This window comes from Biomphalaria glabrata, chromosome 18, assembly GCF_947242115.1.
Source record: "Biomphalaria glabrata chromosome 18, xgBioGlab47.1, whole genome shotgun sequence".
NCBI classification, from domain to species: domain Eukaryota; kingdom Metazoa; phylum Mollusca; class Gastropoda; family Planorbidae; genus Biomphalaria; species Biomphalaria glabrata.
Window position 1 is genome coordinate 11,170,564 of NC_074728.1, and position 18,779 is coordinate 11,189,342.

The 18,779-nt window shown below is 36.7% G+C and overlaps 1 protein-coding gene across 5 annotated transcripts in view; it reads right to left on the bottom strand.

The window, feature by feature from the left end:
* Positions 1 to 1,232: 1,232 nt before the first annotated feature.
* The window catches only part of LOC106051226 (basic proline-rich protein-like), a 32,894-nt gene continuing 15,347 nt past the window's right edge, over positions 1,233 to 18,779 (bottom strand). For 4 of the 5 annotated variants that reach the window (XM_056017765.1, XM_056017763.1, XM_056017764.1 and 1 more), the window contains 9 exons: positions 16,203 to 16,313; positions 15,842 to 15,940; positions 15,465 to 15,509; positions 15,269 to 15,328; positions 11,833 to 11,877; positions 11,192 to 11,227; positions 4,278 to 4,319; positions 3,170 to 3,184; positions 1,233 to 1,432 (listed from right to left, as the gene is read on the bottom strand). In XM_056017765.1, coding sequence (XP_055873740.1) covers positions 1,425 to 1,432; positions 3,170 to 3,184; positions 4,278 to 4,319; positions 11,192 to 11,227; positions 11,833 to 11,877; positions 15,269 to 15,328; positions 15,465 to 15,509; positions 15,842 to 15,940; positions 16,203 to 16,313 — 461 coding nt within the window. In that variant the 3' untranslated portion in view covers positions 1,233 to 1,424. The remainder of the gene's footprint in view (positions 1,433 to 3,169; positions 3,185 to 4,277; positions 4,320 to 11,191; positions 11,228 to 11,832; positions 11,878 to 15,268; positions 15,329 to 15,464; positions 15,510 to 15,841; positions 15,941 to 16,202; positions 16,314 to 18,779) is intronic. The other variant, XM_056017762.1, reaches the window with a different exon arrangement.

Genomic DNA, 18,779 nt, shown 5'->3' on the forward strand with positions numbered 1-18,779 from the left:
TTCGATTATTACATTTTATTGCATGAAAGCTGACACTGTCTTTTTTTTAATCGCGCGTAGGAATGGCGTTTTCCATAATGAATGACACACAAATTATAATTTTGTCTTTTTTTTATGGGTTTTCAGGAAATTTTAATAAGTGCAGGTTATTTCTAGGAATTTTTCGTATATATTTTGCAATTAATAATTACACATAAAATTAGCGCGGGGCTATGAAAGCGCGGGGCCCACTGCGACCTCATAGGTTGCAGTGGCCTAAGACCGGCCCTGGTCTCATGTGCCAGGTAAACCTCTGGAATTATTTGTAATCTTTAAACTCTCTATTTTTATATTCAATATTCACCCCCAGAAAAAAAATTGGAAAATAAATCTGTACATTTATTGTACAAGGAATATCTTTCTAGATGAACCAAAGTTTTGAATACTTCAAACTTTTAGAGCACAAACTAAATCCTGTTCATTGATTCTCTTCAAGAAATTTAAGACAGAAAGAATAGGAAAAGACAACTTTTGTTTCCTGTATAATTTTAATATGAAAAACCCATGAGTTAATTTCTTCTTGTCATAGCACATTTTGTTGGTTGAAATCTCTGAGATACAAAACAAGATAAGAAGTTAAATGGCAAGATGACAACCATTGTATTTCTTAATCATCTAAAAACTAATACTGGAAATTGATGATCAGTGGGTCTCACATGATTATGCAAATAATGAATTGATCAAAACAAATTTGGGCCCTTATAACAGGGTTGCCAACTGAGTCAATTTATGAATGTCTTAATGTAATGTTTTCATTTATTTGACAATAATGTCTTTTAAAAAAGAAACTATTTAAATATCTACATAGAACTTGTCAAGAATGATTATCTTCCAACCTACATAACATAAAACTTTTATATCTGTCGTTTGCTCCGAAACACTACGAATGGCTTGTTCAATTTGACGATGGACTATTTCTGTTTTTAGAATAGTTTTTTTTTCTACAAAAAAGGAAATTTAAAAAAAAAACTCATTCTTTTTTTAAAATGTAATCAGCAGATAAAATAAATTGCAAGTGCCTTGTATAAGTTTTGATATTGTTAAATACTTGTCAGTTAAATGTAGTCTGGGCTAGTAGGGGCAACCCTGCAGGTCAAGATCTCAGTGATAGAGGAACATCGCATTCTACCAAAGAGGCCTACTTGACTTTTCGGCTGATATAAATGTGTACATATTGGACATAAACTCTAGACTAAAAACAATAAAACAGTCATATTTATTTATATTTCAAAATACATGGAACTACTACTGCAGCAATGAATACATTTGATTGGATGTTAACTCTCTAGGTGAAAGAAGCTCCTTGATTGGTTGAATTTATTCATGGAATTTTTGCAGACGAGCATTGGCATAGAGACGTTAACTTCAGAGTAGCTTCCCTTTCTCTAGCCGGCTGAAACAGAGCAAAATAAAATTATGGACCATGTCTATTGTTTATATATGACATGTAATTGAAATACGCGTTTAATATTATAATAATATTTTTTGAATTAGTCTTCTACAAACATAGTTGACAATATCATCTTTTTGAAAGTAAAAGTAAAGTTCCCTCTTTTAGAACTTGTGTCGACTCCATAAAGATCCCGAAATTAAAAATCCCGGTCCTCACTAAGATTCGAACCCGGGATCCCTCTGTTCGGGGAGCCAAGTGCTTTACCACTAAGCCACCGCGCCTCCCTTTTGAAAGTATGTGTCTTATAAAAATGAAAGTGGGAAAATTGGAGGGGAGGCTTGAGGCATGTTTGTAAAAACAAAATGTTCAAATGTAGACAAAAGTATGTTTTGGACGCTAAGTGACTATATTCGTCATACTTTTTTGTTTTGTGTGTGCCTCCTTGAACTTTATTGCCTGGATGGTTTGTTTCACTTAAAACTATTAACTTTTTTTTTAATAACAATATCATGGACATTTTGAAGCTTCTTAAAAGTCAATTTTTTGAATGCACTTCATAAATAGATGACTGGCTGCATAGCAGTATGTTATTCGCTCGGGACTGTTGTCACGACCATCACAGGTTCAAATTCTTCTTATCGCCATCCTGTAACGTCCTGGCGGAAGTTTGGACCATGACGTATAGGAACAGTCTGAAACTTACAAGGAAACTCAAATTGCGACACCTCTATTAATTCTAGAATTGTAGCACAATAGCTGGGTGTATATGTCGACTCACACAGTAAATTTATTATCAGGATAGTAAATATTGTCAGTTAAAGCCTTTTCACTTATTAAAAAGCTATAAGCATTGTTAGCATTGCTGTTCTGGTTATTTAAATTAGTCAAAGAATGCTTTGCAGTCTTGGCCAGATGTTAGCAATATTGTGCAAAATTAGAACCAGAAGCAGAAGCTAAGACTTTGAACTTTGAACCTAAAATTGTTTCACTTCTCACGTTCATTAAATTTCCTTTAGAAATAAAACTGCGAATCTTTTTTTCTGCCAACTTTGTATCTCTGTTAATGTTGTTTCTAGGAATCAACCCCCAAGCCTTACGAATTGCTGCATTTTCTCTCCAACGGTGAAGGAGTTAATTCGTAGGAATGTTTATAATTTTATAACAACAAGAATTGCTTATGAGACGTACGTTTTGTTTTTGTTTGTTTGTTTTCTTTATAGCGAAAATTGTTTGATTAAAGTACAATGGACCCTTCGTTGAAGAATTTAATGAATTAAACTTATGAGCATGTTGATCACTTAAGAGCAAGAATGTTAAGGCTTAAATCACTGATTGTATTAGCCAAGTGAAGATTAAATCTTTGTAGCAGACGACAAGTGTACTTGTCGTTATAGTTGAGACCTATACAATCATAAAGTGCCTGTTATGTTTGTACCAGAATGGAATTTTGCTGCCTCATTGATTTTAACACGAAATTAAATGCGTATTGTTAGTTCTACTCTACTGTGAATAAGTGATCATTCATTATAAGCTGCCCTAGGTTAATTAGTTATTTGAAGCGTTGCAATATTTTTTAGGATAAGATTTTGAAAACGTCAAAAGAAAACAAAATGTTTGTTACAGTTATTAATTACATTTCTGTTTTGTTTGTTTTTTAATTAGAATATTACAAATAAGTTATTTCCCTTCGTTGTGTCCTATGTTAAGGAAGGGACGTAACTCGAAGCGAACACTTACCATGAGGGGCTCCACCTGTGATTGGCGAAGACATGAAAGAGATTTCATTATTTAGTGTTTACAAGGAAGCAATAACACCTGGTATCTCTTACACTGACCAGGTCATCTCTTGCACTGGCCACATCATCTCTAACACTGACTAGGTCATCTCTAACGCTGACCAGGTCATCTAAAAAAAACTGACCCGGTCATCTCTTCATATTTAAGAAGGATTTAAAAAGAAAACAAGGGAGAATTACCTCCTCTTTTAGTGAGACAGGAATAGACTTCTGGTGAATTATTGAAAAGTTCAAGGGAGCACATAGATCTATGACTTACTAATAAATTTTTAAAATGTTTCTCGGTGTGCAGAATTGGAAACAAGCAAAATGTAAAAGAAATACTTTTTTTTTAAAAAAAAAACAAAGCTTATCTTAGGGGAAGAACTCCACCTTTCTCAATACTGTAAAATTTATTTCCATTTTTTTAAATTTCAATCAAATTAGTTTATATTTGCTAAGCAATTTTTTTTATTGATTTATGTTTTGTTAGGTACAGTAAATAATTGTGTAAAGTTTTAACTTCATCCGAGAATGGGTTGTGGGAGAAATAACGTCTACAAAACTTGTACCAGACAGACGGAGGAGCGAGTTGATAGAAGCTTGGTGAAAAGAAGAAAGAGTCCTACCCTTGTTTCCTGTATCTCTTATTAAATAAATGTCATTTTTGCTGCATGCAACTCCTCCCTTCCCCTTTCATAACACACTTCTCAGATTATCCAGAAGTCAATAATCTTAGACAGTTTAGTTTTATACGTACATTAAGAATTTATCACTAGGGCTACACTTTATACTCAAACAATAACATAGTTTTAGGTATTGAAAAAACAACTGTTTATTAAAATTATTTTTTCACAGAATTTTCTTCTATGTGCGCTGTTAAGAGCGGTCTAGTCAACAAATCAACCAGCTTTAAAAGAATGCAATTTAAATTTGGCTTTTATTTTTTAGCACCTGAAAGTCTACTCTATGAAAGACAATTCTTCTTTCTGAAAGAAACTCTTCTGTATGAAGACAACTCTTCTGTATAAAAGACAACTCTTCTGTATGAAAGACAACTCTTTACTTACCAAAACCCATGAGATGTTGATCTTTGGGATCTCCTAAAAGTGCTGAAAAGAGAAAGCGAAAACATAATGTTTGGTTTACCCTAGAACTCTAGATATCAATGGTCTCTTACCTATCCTACTTATCCTACTATCAATGATCTTCTTATCCTACTATCAATGATCTACTTATCCTACTATCAATGATCTACTTATCATACTTACTGTTCACCCCAATCTTAGTTGCTATTCTTTTATCAAATATTAGATTAAATTTTATGTCAAGTTCCCCTTTCAGACCTTGCGATCTATGGGGCAGATGATGTTAAGGTCATCTGTTTCTATGGCCCACGGTTAATAAGCAAGGGCACCAGCACAACAAACAGACGCCCTTTACTTTCCCAACTAAAGCCCCATTAGAGTTGGGTGGACTCAGGGGCGCCCTAAAAATCCCGAAATTCAAAATCCCAGTCTTCACCGAGATTCGAACCAATGACCCTAGGTTCGGAAGCCAAGGACTTAACCACTCAGTCACCGCGCACTCCAGACACTAGCGGATCCAGAACTTTGGAGTGGGGGGGGGGCGATTTTTTTCCAAACACTAACCCTATAGCCCCGTAAACCCTAACCCTATGCATAAACGTGCGTAAAGCATATATATATATATATATATATATATATAGAGAGAGAGAGAGAGAGAGAGAGAGAGAGAGAGAGAGAGAGGCCTTTCTATTAGAAGCTTGGGGGTCTGGGGGAGCGCTGTAAGCCACGACGCCAAAAGCGTTTTCTTGCATTCTCCACTGCAGAAACGCATTCTCCTGACATCTACAACTTGTTATTCATCAGTGAGGTTCGGGGCGAAGCCCCGACGCTAAAAGCGTTTTTTGCTTTCTTCACTGAAGAAACGCATTCTCTTGACCTAAAGCTCATTATTCATCCTATTAAAATTTGAATTTGAATAATGTTGTACTTGAAAAATATTCTAATATGAATTTATAGGCCCTTAATACATTGCAAATAAAACCGATTTGTTCCTTGAAAAGATAAGAAACATATTTATATTAAGGCTATGAGGATCGCCGCCGTAAAAAAAAATTATTCGATAAATAATATTCAATGAAATTCAGGCGTAAATTGTGAGTTATAGTCCCAAATTTATTTTACTAGAAAAATATCAGATTGAGTAAAGGTTGGAAAAGGGCGACTGAGAAAAAATTATTTGGGTTTAGAACTCATCTCAATCGTGACTTTTAGAATGAAAAATTTCGTTTGAATTCTAACTTTTCCAAAGCAAAGTCTTTCTTAAAATAATTATGATACATTCAAGTGAAATTACATAAACTCTGGAAAAGGGCGGGGGGCGGTAGAATGAAAACACGCAATCGCCCCCCCCCCACTCCACCGAATGGGCCAAGATACCAGAAGGGGAGCGATATAATATAAAATTTATATATTGATTCAGCTAATTTTGTTCACAAACTATGGTTTCTCCATAAAAGTAGGACCGCCCCCCCACACACACACATACTCAAAGGGTTTAGGTGAAAAGGGCAGTAGAGGTATTTGCCCCCCCCCCCCCCCAAATCGGATAACAGGTGAACGGCATAATATAGAACGGTTAAAATATCAATAACAAGTTTTAATCATATAGATATTTAATTGATTCTGTTACCAATTTGTGATTTCTTCAAATAAATTGGACCGCCCCCCCCCCCACTCGAAAGTTTATGGAGGGAGGGGGGCGGTATTGATGCCGTCGCCCCCTCCCGACCCCACCAAATCGGCCAACATACTAGAGGGAGGGGAGTAATAATCTAAAAATAGGTTGAAATATAAATAATTAGTATATATTATTAACATAAGTAATAAATTCGTATACAAATTATGTGAATTCTATACTAAATTTCGTCCGCCCACGTCGGCAGAGTGGGGGGGGGGGCAGTGTACTTCCCTTGGCTAGTAGCTACTTCTTTCCTCTCGCTGGAACCTATGCAGGTAAGTAAAATATCACTTGGAGTGCTCAAACGAACACATTTAAAGTGTTAAACGAGGCCTTCTAAAGAATGCACAAGAAATGTGCGTATAGATGTTTAGTCTATGAACACAAAGTTTGGGAATAAGTCAGCAGGCCTTAGAGCAGGGGGAAGAACTCTGCACACTTTCAATTCTTAGCTACACTTATAAACAAACTAAGAATACGTTGGTTTGTATTGAGAGATTCTATCCAAGGCATAATACAGAGAGAAATGGAGAAAGACGGTCAGCAGATCTTGTGTGGTGCCCATAAGGTCCAACATAGTAATGGATAGGTGAAGGTAAAGATACTGAGACTTTCTTAATTATTCCTTTTCTCTCTCTCACACACACAGACACATTTCTCTTTTTATTTTATCTCCCACTCTCTTCCTCTCTATCGTCTGTCACTCACTGAGTCCCCCTCTCATTCATTCACTTTTACAGACGTCTAGAGATTAACAGACAGACATCCAGGGACGGACCGATATGAAGAGACGAACAAACAGGCATCCAGAGACAGACATGCAAAGATAAACAAACAGACATCAAGAGACGAACATGCAGAGACAGACACACTTGCAGAGACAAACAAACAGACATTCAGAGACAGAAAGACATGAAGAGACAAACAAACAGACATTCAGAGACAGAAAGACATGAAGAGACAAACAAACAGACATTCAGAGACAGAAAGACATGAAGAGACAAACAAACAGACATTCAGAGACAGAAAGACATGAAGAGACAAACAAACAGACATTCAGAGACAGAAAGACATGAAGAGACAAACAAACAGACATTCAGAGACAGAAAGACATGAAGAGACAAACAAACAGACATCCAGAGACGGACATGCAGAGACAAACAAACAGACATTCAGAGACAGAAAGACATGAAGAGACAAACAAACAGAGATGCAGAGACGAACAGACATACAGAGATAAACAAACAGACATGCGAGACAGACATGCAAAGAAAAACAAAAAAGACATGCAAAAGACAGACAAACAGACAAAAAAAAAATACACCGCCAGGGTCCCAGCTCCGTGCAAGTCTCTCCTCAGTGTCAAGATTTCAGGGACAAACATATGTTAATTACGTCAAACCAACGTCACGACACTGTCAGAAGACTAGACAACTGGACACGTAGCTGACATTTCAATGTTAATCCTACATGTCTATCTCTTTATATCTCTCTATATCTCTCTCTTTCTTTCTTTCTCTCTTTCTCTTTTTCTCTCCACACGAAATAATTAAATTTATGATATGTGCAATGTTGAGTAAAGAACACATTTAGTGTGTTAATAATTACTAAATAATTTTAAAACAGGTTCTTATAAAAAGTTTAATCTCGCATTGAACGAAACAAAAGTAACAATTAGTTGCGTGCTCGCCCCTTCTCCCACACTTCCACGCATTTCTTCCTCCTTTTTTTTAAAATTTGGTCTGTAACTCATTCGCCCATACATCCCCTCCCCCCGAAATCACTTTCAAAAGTAACATTTTCAGCTTTTGGTCTAAACCACCTTAACCCTTACCAACCTAACCCTTACTACCTTAACCCTTACCATCTTAACCCTTACCAACCTAACCCTTACCATCTTAACCCTTACCAACCTAACCCTTACTACCTTAACCCTTACCATCTTAACCCTTACCAACCTAACCCTTACCATCTTAACCCTTACCATCCTAACCCTTACCACCCTAAAACTTACGAAAAAGCTTCTATACAATTTGGTGTTTTCATCTGTAAGTTATAATTTCAAACGCTGTCATAACGCAGCGACGTGACAGATCAGCACGAAGGTCTAACATCTTACGTAACAAAGTTACATGACTTAATGTTACATGTAACAGTACACACTGACTGATGTACAGCTCTGCAACGCAAACATTTCACCAGCCGCCCTTAAGACATTAATTAATGTTCTCTTCTTTGTATTTTCAACTCAACTAAACCCAGACGTACTAGACACACACACAAACTTGGGAGAAGAAAAAAAAAGACACTCTTGTTGCACGACACAACGTCTGCAATGGAAAGCTTCCGGTTACGTTTAGGGTTGTATAAATTATAATCTTATATTTTTTATGGTCCTTAAAATGTAATATTGGTTACAATGTATATGAATATAAATAGGATTATTTAAATATCTGAGGCAATTTCATCCTTCCAAAGTAACGATGAACTGTATACACAGTTGTTGTTTTTTGAAGACAAATAGTACTTTAAATTGTAAATTAAAAACAATAATAATGGTTACTTGCTTGTGTGGTATGTCCTCCTGACTGCCACTTTGATGGCCCAGTGTTCGACTAAGCTCACTATCATCCCCTATTTTCGTGTTTTTTTTTACAAAGCTTATAACAATTCAATCTGTCTGTCTGTCTGGTAAAAAGTTTGTATACGTTATTCCACACCCATTCTCGGATCAAGTTGAAACTTTGCACACTTATTCGTTGACGTTGACCAGTGTTTCCCTAACAGTGTTTCGCGGAACCCTAGTGTTCCGCTAAGCATGCATAATAATAATAATAATAATAATAATCTTTATTGTCGTATGGAAATTTGTCTTACAATTTGTGCATTACACCAAACTGGAATAAGACGGAATAGGAGTTGGCCCAGGAATATACGGCGTCGCGATATTGAAGCACATGCCAATCAGATTGGCAAGACGTAGGAACTCGTCCAGAACCGAGACGCCTGGAAGTTGGTTGGTGGCCTATGCCCCAGGCAGGACCAAGGGAAGAGATGAGCTGAGAGCAGAACTCCCCTTTTTTTATCGCTTACAATCTACGATGGCACTCTGTGGTTAACTCAATGCTTTTAATTTCCCATTATCCGTCATGTAGTTGCATAATTTCAGAAACGCCTCTGAATCTAGATGATAGATCCAGTCCTAACTTGGTTTTGAACCCCAGATTTCGGGTCAGTATCTCAAAGAGCTATTCTTCTATCCTATTCCTATACAACAGCCACATGCAGTCTAACACGGGGTTAAAAGAAAATGTCTTTTTCTCTGTCTCTCGCTCTCTATTTCCCCCCCCTCTCTCTCTGTCTTTTCATTTATCTCTCTTTCTGCTTCTCTCTCTCTCTCTATCTCTCTCTCTGTTTCTCTTTTTTTCTTTGTCTCTTTTTTTCTTTCTTTCGCTCTCTCTGTTTTTATCATTCTCTCTCTCTCTCTCTCTATCTCTCTCTCTGTTTCTCTTTTTTTCTTTGTCTCTTTTTTTCTTTCTTTCGCTCTCTCTGTTTTTATCATTCTCTCTCTCTCTCTCTCTCTCTCTCTCTCTCTCTGTATCTCTATCTTTCTCTTTCTCATTATTTACCTTTCTGTCTGTCTCTCTTTCTCACTTTTTCCCTAGTCAATATACTCAATGAGTTCCTATTGAGAAAAAATCGAACTATGTTTCTATAGCACAGACTGCATGACAGCCTCGATCTGAGCGATAAGAATCAGCCAAAAGACCATGAAAAGCTGCGAGCGTAATGTTAGTACGCAGATGTGGTATCAACAGAAGGCTATTCGTCTAGATAGTTATTCGATGTTTCGATTATGATTTTTTGTCATAACTCCACAAAGTACTATTTCAGAGCTTGCGCTCTATGGGGCAGATGATGCAAATGTTTATGAGGGTGTCATGGGGCTAGCACAACGACCAGACGCCAGGTAGTCATTAGAGTTGAGTTGCCTTCATCGGGGTTTGGAAGCAAAGAAAGAGCTTGACCACTCAGCCAACACCTTTTTTTTAACTCCCCAGCCTGTGCTAATTTGTGTCACAAAGTAAGGAAAAGTTCCCCTTTCAGACCTTGCGATCTATAGGGCAGATGATGTTAAGGCCATCTGTTTCTTTGGTCAATGGCTAATGAACAAGGTGTCGTGTGGCCAGCACAACGACCAACTAAAGTCAGGTACCCATTACAGTTGGGTGGACTAAAAATCCCGAAATTCAAAACCCCATACTTCACCAAGATTCGAACCCTGGACCCCAGGTTCGGAAGTCAAGCGCTTAACCACACAGCCACCTCGCCCCTCTCTAGCATGAGAAAACACAAAGAAATTTTTCTCATTCACATTTTGTGTAAATATTTTTTTCCCCAACAAAAGCTAGTTGCTTTCATTTTTTTTTTCCAAAGCATTACATTATTTGTTCTAATATGATTGACTAGACCAGTGATGCCCAATATACGCCCGGGGGCCAGATCCGGCCAGCGACGTGGTTCCATACGGCCCGCCGAAACGTCGGTACAAAGTTTAGCAACTTGCCCTCCAAAAGAAGTTAAAAAGTGTATCTTGACTTACATTAGGGCCCTCATATATGTCTAATGGATTTGTACATGACCTTTAGCATTTGTTTAAAAAATTTGTCTGAATGTAGAATTTACCAAGAACAGTGAACGGATGTCTATTTTTTTAAATTCTATTTGCGGAGCATGGTAATAAGCCATTATATTTTATTTTAAAGAAATTAGAAAGTGTGGTTATTTAAAAAAGCAACAACAACATATAAAAGGCGTTATAAAACAAATGTGACGTCATTTTTGGTTTGAGACGGAAGTAAAAGATTGTTAAACTACGATTAGAGTTTGGAGGATCGAGGAGAATAGTTACGATAAATAGACATGAAAACGAGTCTGCAAGCTACAATAACCTTTTATGTAGAGAAATGAAGCCATTTTCCTACGCGTAAAAAAATAGAGTCCAAATATCCAATTTATTAAATTAAGTTCTACATCAAAATGGTTTCTATTGAAATAATTTCAGGTCAATTTCATTTTGTTTTCATATGTTTTTTGTTGATGTGGCTCGCGACACGAGTGTCGGAAAATAAAATGGCCCTCAAGTTGAATTAGGTTGGGCATCACTGGACTCGACGATCATACTTTATATGTAAATTATTATAACCTAGGTACTTACACATTAATTCTGCTTCTTTAGGAGTTGGAACTCGGCCTGTTAAAATCATTAGGAGAGGCAAATGAGAATATCAGACAAAAGAAAAGTGATTTTAACAATAATAATAATAATTCTTTTCTTCCTTCTCACATACAAGTTTTAAAAGTCTCACCTTTCCACCCACTCCCCCCCTCCCCCCCCCCCACTTTACCACCATCCACTATTAGCTCAAACAACATTCATCGTATGTGAAGTATCTGATTGTACATTAGTGATACGTAAGTAGCTTGGTCTTGGTGATGAGTAAGTTCTCTTTTCAACATATTACTAATTATAAAGAGAACAACTGATGACTTCAATTAGTCTTCTATTTTATTAAAACTCCGATTGAGGAATGTAGGTGACAGCGTGACTACAGCTGATTTAAAGGGTTCTTATTTGGTGGGATGGACTTTGATTACTCAGATGGTAGCATTGTCCCTGTGTCGACGCTGGGAGGCGTTGCCATAATGGAGGTTCCAGTTTGATTGTTTACACTTACCTCACCATCTCTTTCTCAAAAACTCAAGTGCTATCCTAATATGTGAGGCCAGTTAGGCCTATCTGTTAGGTTTATTTCATAGAATTTCATAAGTATATTAAAAAAAATAAACAAGACATACCTGGCCTGGAGTTTACTTTCATCATTAAAACATTTAATGCGGTATCTGTAAACACAAGCAAGAAAAACATTTTAAAAAGTTATTTAAAAAAATCGAAGCTTTAATTAATTATAACTGTATTGTAATTGTATTGATTAATTTGGATCAGTCATGTGATTCAGTTTATAATAGATCTAGACCAGTGGTCTTCAACCTTTTTTGGCCTACCGCCCCCTTTTCGAATTTTTTCTTTACAAAAATTCGCCAGCGCCCCCCTCTAAGAAAAACAGTTATAAAGAAGCGTGAGAAGGCAAATTTGAACAAAATATCATCTATCTATTAATTTTTATGCTGTCAATAACACTTATCCCGCTTGGGAGACGACCGCATGCCAAAGCCGATTGTTGTGAACTCTTGGCTTATGACTGACGAGCTTTGAGGAGGACCGAATTACAGAGGTGCCCCCCTCCCCCGTGAGCGCTATAAAGATTTATTCAGGCGCTATTTCGCTCTCACTGGCATAGAGAAAAGTACCTGGCAGCATTCTTTGGCAGCAGATAGCCTCTGAGAGAAACAGTTCGAGAGCTCTTACAAAAACTGCGGGACAAACATTTGATACTCAAATAAAAGCCAGCATACCACAGCTTTGTCTGCATAAATTTCGGGAAAATATGTAGGTCGCAGTTGGGTTTGCTTAGTTATGTGAAACACTGGACTCAGCCGTAATCTTCGGAATTAAAGGCAAAAACAAGCAATATTATCATTATGCAAAAATTATGTTAAATAATTTGCAGTGATTACACACAAAAATTAATTGTAAAGACTTTCTTTCAAATCCTAAGAATAGTCTCCGTTAAAATTTTGGAATATTAGGGCCTACTGTTTTTAGGTTTAATTGTAAATTTAGATTTACTTTTTAATATAAATATTATTATTGCTGAATTCACTACAAAATGAAATTAAGCTATTGTTAACCTTGTGCCTCCTGCAGTCTGACAATATTAGAAATTTCAAGCTTTAAATTAGCCAAAGCAAGGCGAAGGTCTCCTCTAGTGGCTACATCCAATTTCTTTCTTTGCTTATTCATTAACATTGTTACGCACTAAATCTAGGTTACCCATGTATGTTGAAAAGCTAAAACATAATTCCAATTTCGACCAGAGTTTTGGAATTTTACTGAAACATTTAAATGCAGCCACATCTCTGTTGTGCCCCCTGGGGCATAGCTAGGAATTTGCATCGTTTGGGGTCCAGGGGGCTTGACATCTTCGGGGGCCGCTACATTTTGCGTAATATTTAATTAAATTAATTAAAAAAGCACTAATTTGGGTCCCCTTAAATGGGGTCCCGGGGGATTTTCCATTTCCCCCCTCCCCCCACCATAGCTACGCCACTGTGTGCCTCCTATGTTTACATTCTTTTTACTGAAGACATAGTAAATCTATTTTTTCATGCAACTCAAATTGAACGTCAGTAACAGATGTTTAATAATTGTCTAAAAATGCCATCAAGGTAGAACTTACTTTTTTTCTAGTGGCAATTGACTAAATCTCAAGGAAATTTGACATCCCAGTGAGTTTTCGTAAAAACATTTTATCAATGTTTTTTGTTTTTAAAAAGTTAAATTATTCTATTAAATGTTACCTTTAATGTTTTTTTGCAATTAATATTTTAATATCAATATATTAACATATCTAGATATAATCTAAAAGGCGTATAACCTAGTTTGTTGATCAAATCTTAAACGTTTATACGCGCCAAATCCAAGGACAATAAATACTCTCCGATCACAGTAAAACAGCGATTCTCAACCTATTATGCTCGGCGACCCCTTTTTACAATCCGTCTATCTGCCGTGACCCCCCCCCACACACACACACACACATACGGCAGTAGAAGAATAGACATTAATAATCTATATTTTCGATGGTCTTAGGCGACCCCTGGCAAATCGTGTATCGACCCCTAAGGGGGTCGCGACCCACAGGTTGAGAACCCTGCAGTAAAAGAAGTAAGAATTTAAAAATAGAAAATGGGATTCCCGAACTCATTTTCTAACGATGTTTCTGTTCTTAAATTAGAAGCAAGTTAACTATAATTTGTCTATATATAGTTTCCCAGCTTTAATGTTGAAGAATTTTAAAATTTGTTCTGTTTCAGAGCATCTTTAGTTTCTTCTTTCCGCCTTTATGCCCAGCGCCCCCTTACCGCCCCATTTTGTGCCCAGCGCCCCCCTACCGCCCCTTTGGCTCTCAGCGCCCCCCAAAATCTCGAAAACGCCCCTTAGGGGGCGATATTGCCCCCGTTGAAGACCACTGATCTAGACCAACAACAATAAATCTGTGCGATTAGAAATATTGTTACCAATTGATTTTGTTTAGATTTAAGCTTTTTCAATGCGCTCTGATCCTATCACTTGTCTGAACCAGTTGGGAAAGGGGAGGGAAGAAGGGGGTATCTTGGTGAATGTTTACATGATCGTTTTTTTAAATGCATACAAAAAAAAAGTTCACTCAGGGTTCAAGAGTCCTCAAGGGGACTAATTCAACTTATACCACCATATCTGTTAAGTACGATTTCTGTCCCTTGTTCAAGATACCAAAGAAAATAGTTTATTACCATTAGTTAATAAACTAATTTTTTTTAAATTGATTCTTGTGTTGTCAAGTAAAAGACATAATTGTGCGAAATGTCAATTTAATCCGACATTGGGTGTGGGAGAAATAATGTGTACAAACTTTTTACCATACAGACACAGTTGATATATAAGCTTTGTAAAAAGTGGATACTAATGATACATATCTACAGTAACAGATTTGACTTAACGGATTTTATATTATATTTACTTTACCATTATAGAAAAGTTAATATTGAAAGAATTTTTTTTTAATTTTTACAGTAGGCCTTTTGTTTGATTTACAAAATGATACGAAATGTATTAAAGCATCTCATCCGTAATAAAATGGTGAAGTTAAGAAAACTAATACAAACATAAGTTTGACTTCTGAAACCATTGTCGTCTGCTTGTCTTGTCATTTTCTCATTCCATAGATTCAAGAAATGCTTTTAGACCTTTGTAGGAAGTGACACATTTGAGTATCGCGCCTATTTGTTTATAGATCAATGAACATGCTCGATTAGTTGGTCTATGATATAATAAACATTTCCTCAAACAGAACGACTCTTAACTCTTTCTCTCCGAAATTATTTACCACATTCTGGTGGAATCAACGTTGGTATCGTCAGTTAGGAGAGAAAGAGTTAATTGAGCGCAAAGAAAAGTAGCTTTTAGCGACGAAATGTGACATATATTCACAAACACTTCCACGAATATCAAAGTTCTTTCAGTTTAGAATCGTCAAAATGGTCGGACGTAGTCGTTGACTCTCTGAGACACACATGTAAAGATTAATTCCATAATTCCTAATACTTCTATCAAGGATGATTGAGCTCTTACCTTTTACTGTATCTGGTAAACTTGTATCCCATGGATTCCTTGGCGGCACCCAGTTATACCCTAAAAGGAACAAAAAAAAAGCGTTTATAACTAGAGATAAGAGATAGGCCTATTAAAGCATCAATCAATTTGAACTATTTACCCATTTGTATTTTTTGCTATAAATTTGAAAACGTAATCTATTATCTACACTTACTTGGTCTGCCGTCTGGGTGGTATAAAGCTTCTTGGAGTTTCTGGTCTGTGAAATATAGATTGTAAACAATATTCTTGAATGTAATCTACATTCACAATTTGTAGCAAACTTTCATTCGGATTAGCTTGTTTGATAAAGTTAACACAGTCACGTGACTTGCAGCTAAGAATCAAATATAGAGCATAACAGACAGGCAGCTAAGTCAATAGATAGACAGACAGACAGACAGACAGACAGACAGACAGATAGATAGATAGACAGATAGATAGATAGATAGATAGATAGATAGATAGATAGATAGATAGATAGACAGATAGATAGATAGATAGATAGATAGATAGATAGATAGATAGATAGATAGATAGATAGATAGATACCTTTACAGGCGTCATTGCTGGTGGGCCCAGGCGGGCAGTACCTCATCATCACAGGGGGTGCGTAGCCAGGATAACCTCCAGCGTAACCTCCACCAGTGTCTACGAAATGAATAATAGAAAAAAAAATTCAGATATGAAAACCAAATTTGTAATTAATGTTTGATAAAATACAGATAAAAGGACGCAGATAACTGATGGAAATAGCAACACTAAATGTCTTGGAACGAACTTTTAGATTCTCTCACTCTATTTACCTTAAGAAATACATTATAACCAAACAATTTCGTGAGCTAATTGATCAATAAAAACTTTGTTTTTGAAACTTGATATCGGTTAAAAGCTAAAACTTATCTGCACTTACTCGGTAGATCCATCAAGACACCGCCAGCTGGTCCTGGCATTGGCGCTGGTGGAGCCATCGGTGGACCCGGCTGGAACGGCTGTGGAGGTGGCGCAAACTGTGGTGGGAAGGCTGCAAGCATAAAGGTATTTCTTAATGGCGATACAATAATTAAATGAGCAGGGGCGTAGCTTTGTGTAGCTCCATCGAGACTTAAAATACTAATAAAGTCAGTGGCGACTTTTGCTTTGCTTTGTTTCCTTGCCTTTAACTTGAATTAATAAAATGAGTAACTGTGTGCCATATTGCCCTAAGATTACTGTTGTGACACAAGATTGGATCTAGCTGAAATCAGCTGCTGTAAAATATTTGTTTTCTGTATTTCTGTACACTCTTTCTCCTATTGGGCTTCAAGAGGAGCCAACCTCCTGATGACACTAAAACATGGGATCTTGGCTTTTCTTTTCCACACTTTATTTTCATATATGTAGCGCACCTCCTTACCCCCACCCCCCAGATCACATCATGAGATTTTTTTTTCCTGTGTCATTTTGATGTTTATAATATTGTAAATAATGGAACGAGGTTTAGATGTATATTTGTTGACCTTTATTTCAATGTCCTTACACGCTAAGTAATTAGTGCTAAACAACAGAAAGAGAGAGAGAGAGAGACTTAGTATTTAAAAAGTTGAATACAAATAGACCTTTAGATCATGCAAGAGTTTTTAGTTTGTCTGAGCAAGAAAATTGATCAGTAAATACAGCAAGATAGCGTCGCACATACATGCAACTAAACACATCATAAATAAGCACATATAACTCCTGCTTCGTGTTCGAAGTTGAGCACACTATGAATTACTACCATTTCCTATTAAATCGAAGATGTTTTTGTAAATCTTATCTTCACTAGGTATGGGTAGGTTGTGTCTCAGACAGTGTTCCGATTTGACTCACAGCTTTTTCTGTGATGTGCGTTCTTTGCTGATAGCTAGTCTCATGGATTCGTATCCCAAGTCACCGACATTCACAGTTTTTCTGTGATGGCTAGTCTCCTTGACTCGTCTCTCAAATCATAGACATTTCCAGCTTCAAGCCACGAGAAGCGATCAAGAGTTTTCATTTCCGATCCGTAGATGTCAATGTCACATTCTTGGAGGGAGTTCTTGAAAGTGTCTTTATAATGCTTAGGTTGACCTCCCTGGCAGCATTTTCCTGCACACAACTTCTCATAAAAATCGTGTAGTGGGGGCCGATGTCAGGCATAAGGACTTCATGTACAGCCGAAGTTAGATGGGACTTTGTGCTATAGCCTGTATAATATTCATCTGTGACAGCTGTAGGATCTCACAATATGGTATGTAGTTCACATGGTGATTGTTTTTGTAGACAGTAGAGATGGAAGGAGTTCAGCTTTTTGATATTGCGAGAATATAAGGTTCAGGGCCCTGAGTCACATGAGATGGGCACTACTATAAGTTATAACCTCCTAGGTATTCCTCCCTTCCAAAGAGATTACACAAAAGCACACTGAACATGCTATAACTCCCAAGATATTCCTCCCTTCCAAAGACATTGGACCAAAGCCCACTGAGCATAGAATAGCTTGTGAGATAATTATAATTATAACTATTTTTAAAATGTGCGCCCTAAAGACGCCAAGAAAATGCATTTCTGAAGCTTAAAATATGACTGACTGCTAGCAAAACAAAAACAAAAAAATAATTCATCCATATAATAGAAAAAACAACAACAACTGCATGCTGCATTGGGTGAAGGGAAAGGCTAGGTATATAAAACACCAGGGGAAAAAAGAAGCCTAGCAAAAGTCTGGCAGACGTGAAGATAGTTTCTGGAAGATTCAGAAGACATAGACGTCAACATTTTGCATTTGGCTGTCCAATGATTACGATAAGACCAAATTGAAAACATTCTATTGATAGAAATATTTCCTCCTTTTTTAAATTACAAGATTGAATGGCAAGACGAAACACGCCTGTAACTCCATACTGATACATTGTTTGAATGGCATTTTAACAAATCTCAGTCTATCAATACAAATCGCCATCAAGCGAAACAAAATCTTACTTCGAATTATTGTATTCCCTTTGTTAAAATGCAATTGTCTATTTCTTGAAACGGTTGTCGTTAGATGTGTATTAGGAGTTCCTACAAACTGCCTACAATTACCATTTCTTACCATTTTCTTGTTTTCATTTTATTGTATCGCATTATTACTATTTATCATAACCAGTTGATTTTTACAGAGAGGGGGGAGGGGTGTTAGTAACCGAGTAGAAAAGTAGAAAGTAGCTTGTATACTAAATCGTGGGATCAAGAGTTCGAATCCAATCAAAGACGTATTTTGCGATTCCTTACCAAGAATAAGCTGGGGAAAGTAAAATCGAGTGGTCGTTGTGCTGTCCACTTGGCACTGCTGTTAACCGTTGACCATAGAAATAGATTTGCTTTATATCAACTGCCCCATAGACCACAAGGTCTAAAAGGGGTTTATTACTTTTTTAAATTACTTTCTCCCCCCAAAAATGTTATTGTTGTTGTTATTTTGTTAATTTAAATGAAAAAGTAAGTCTCTGAC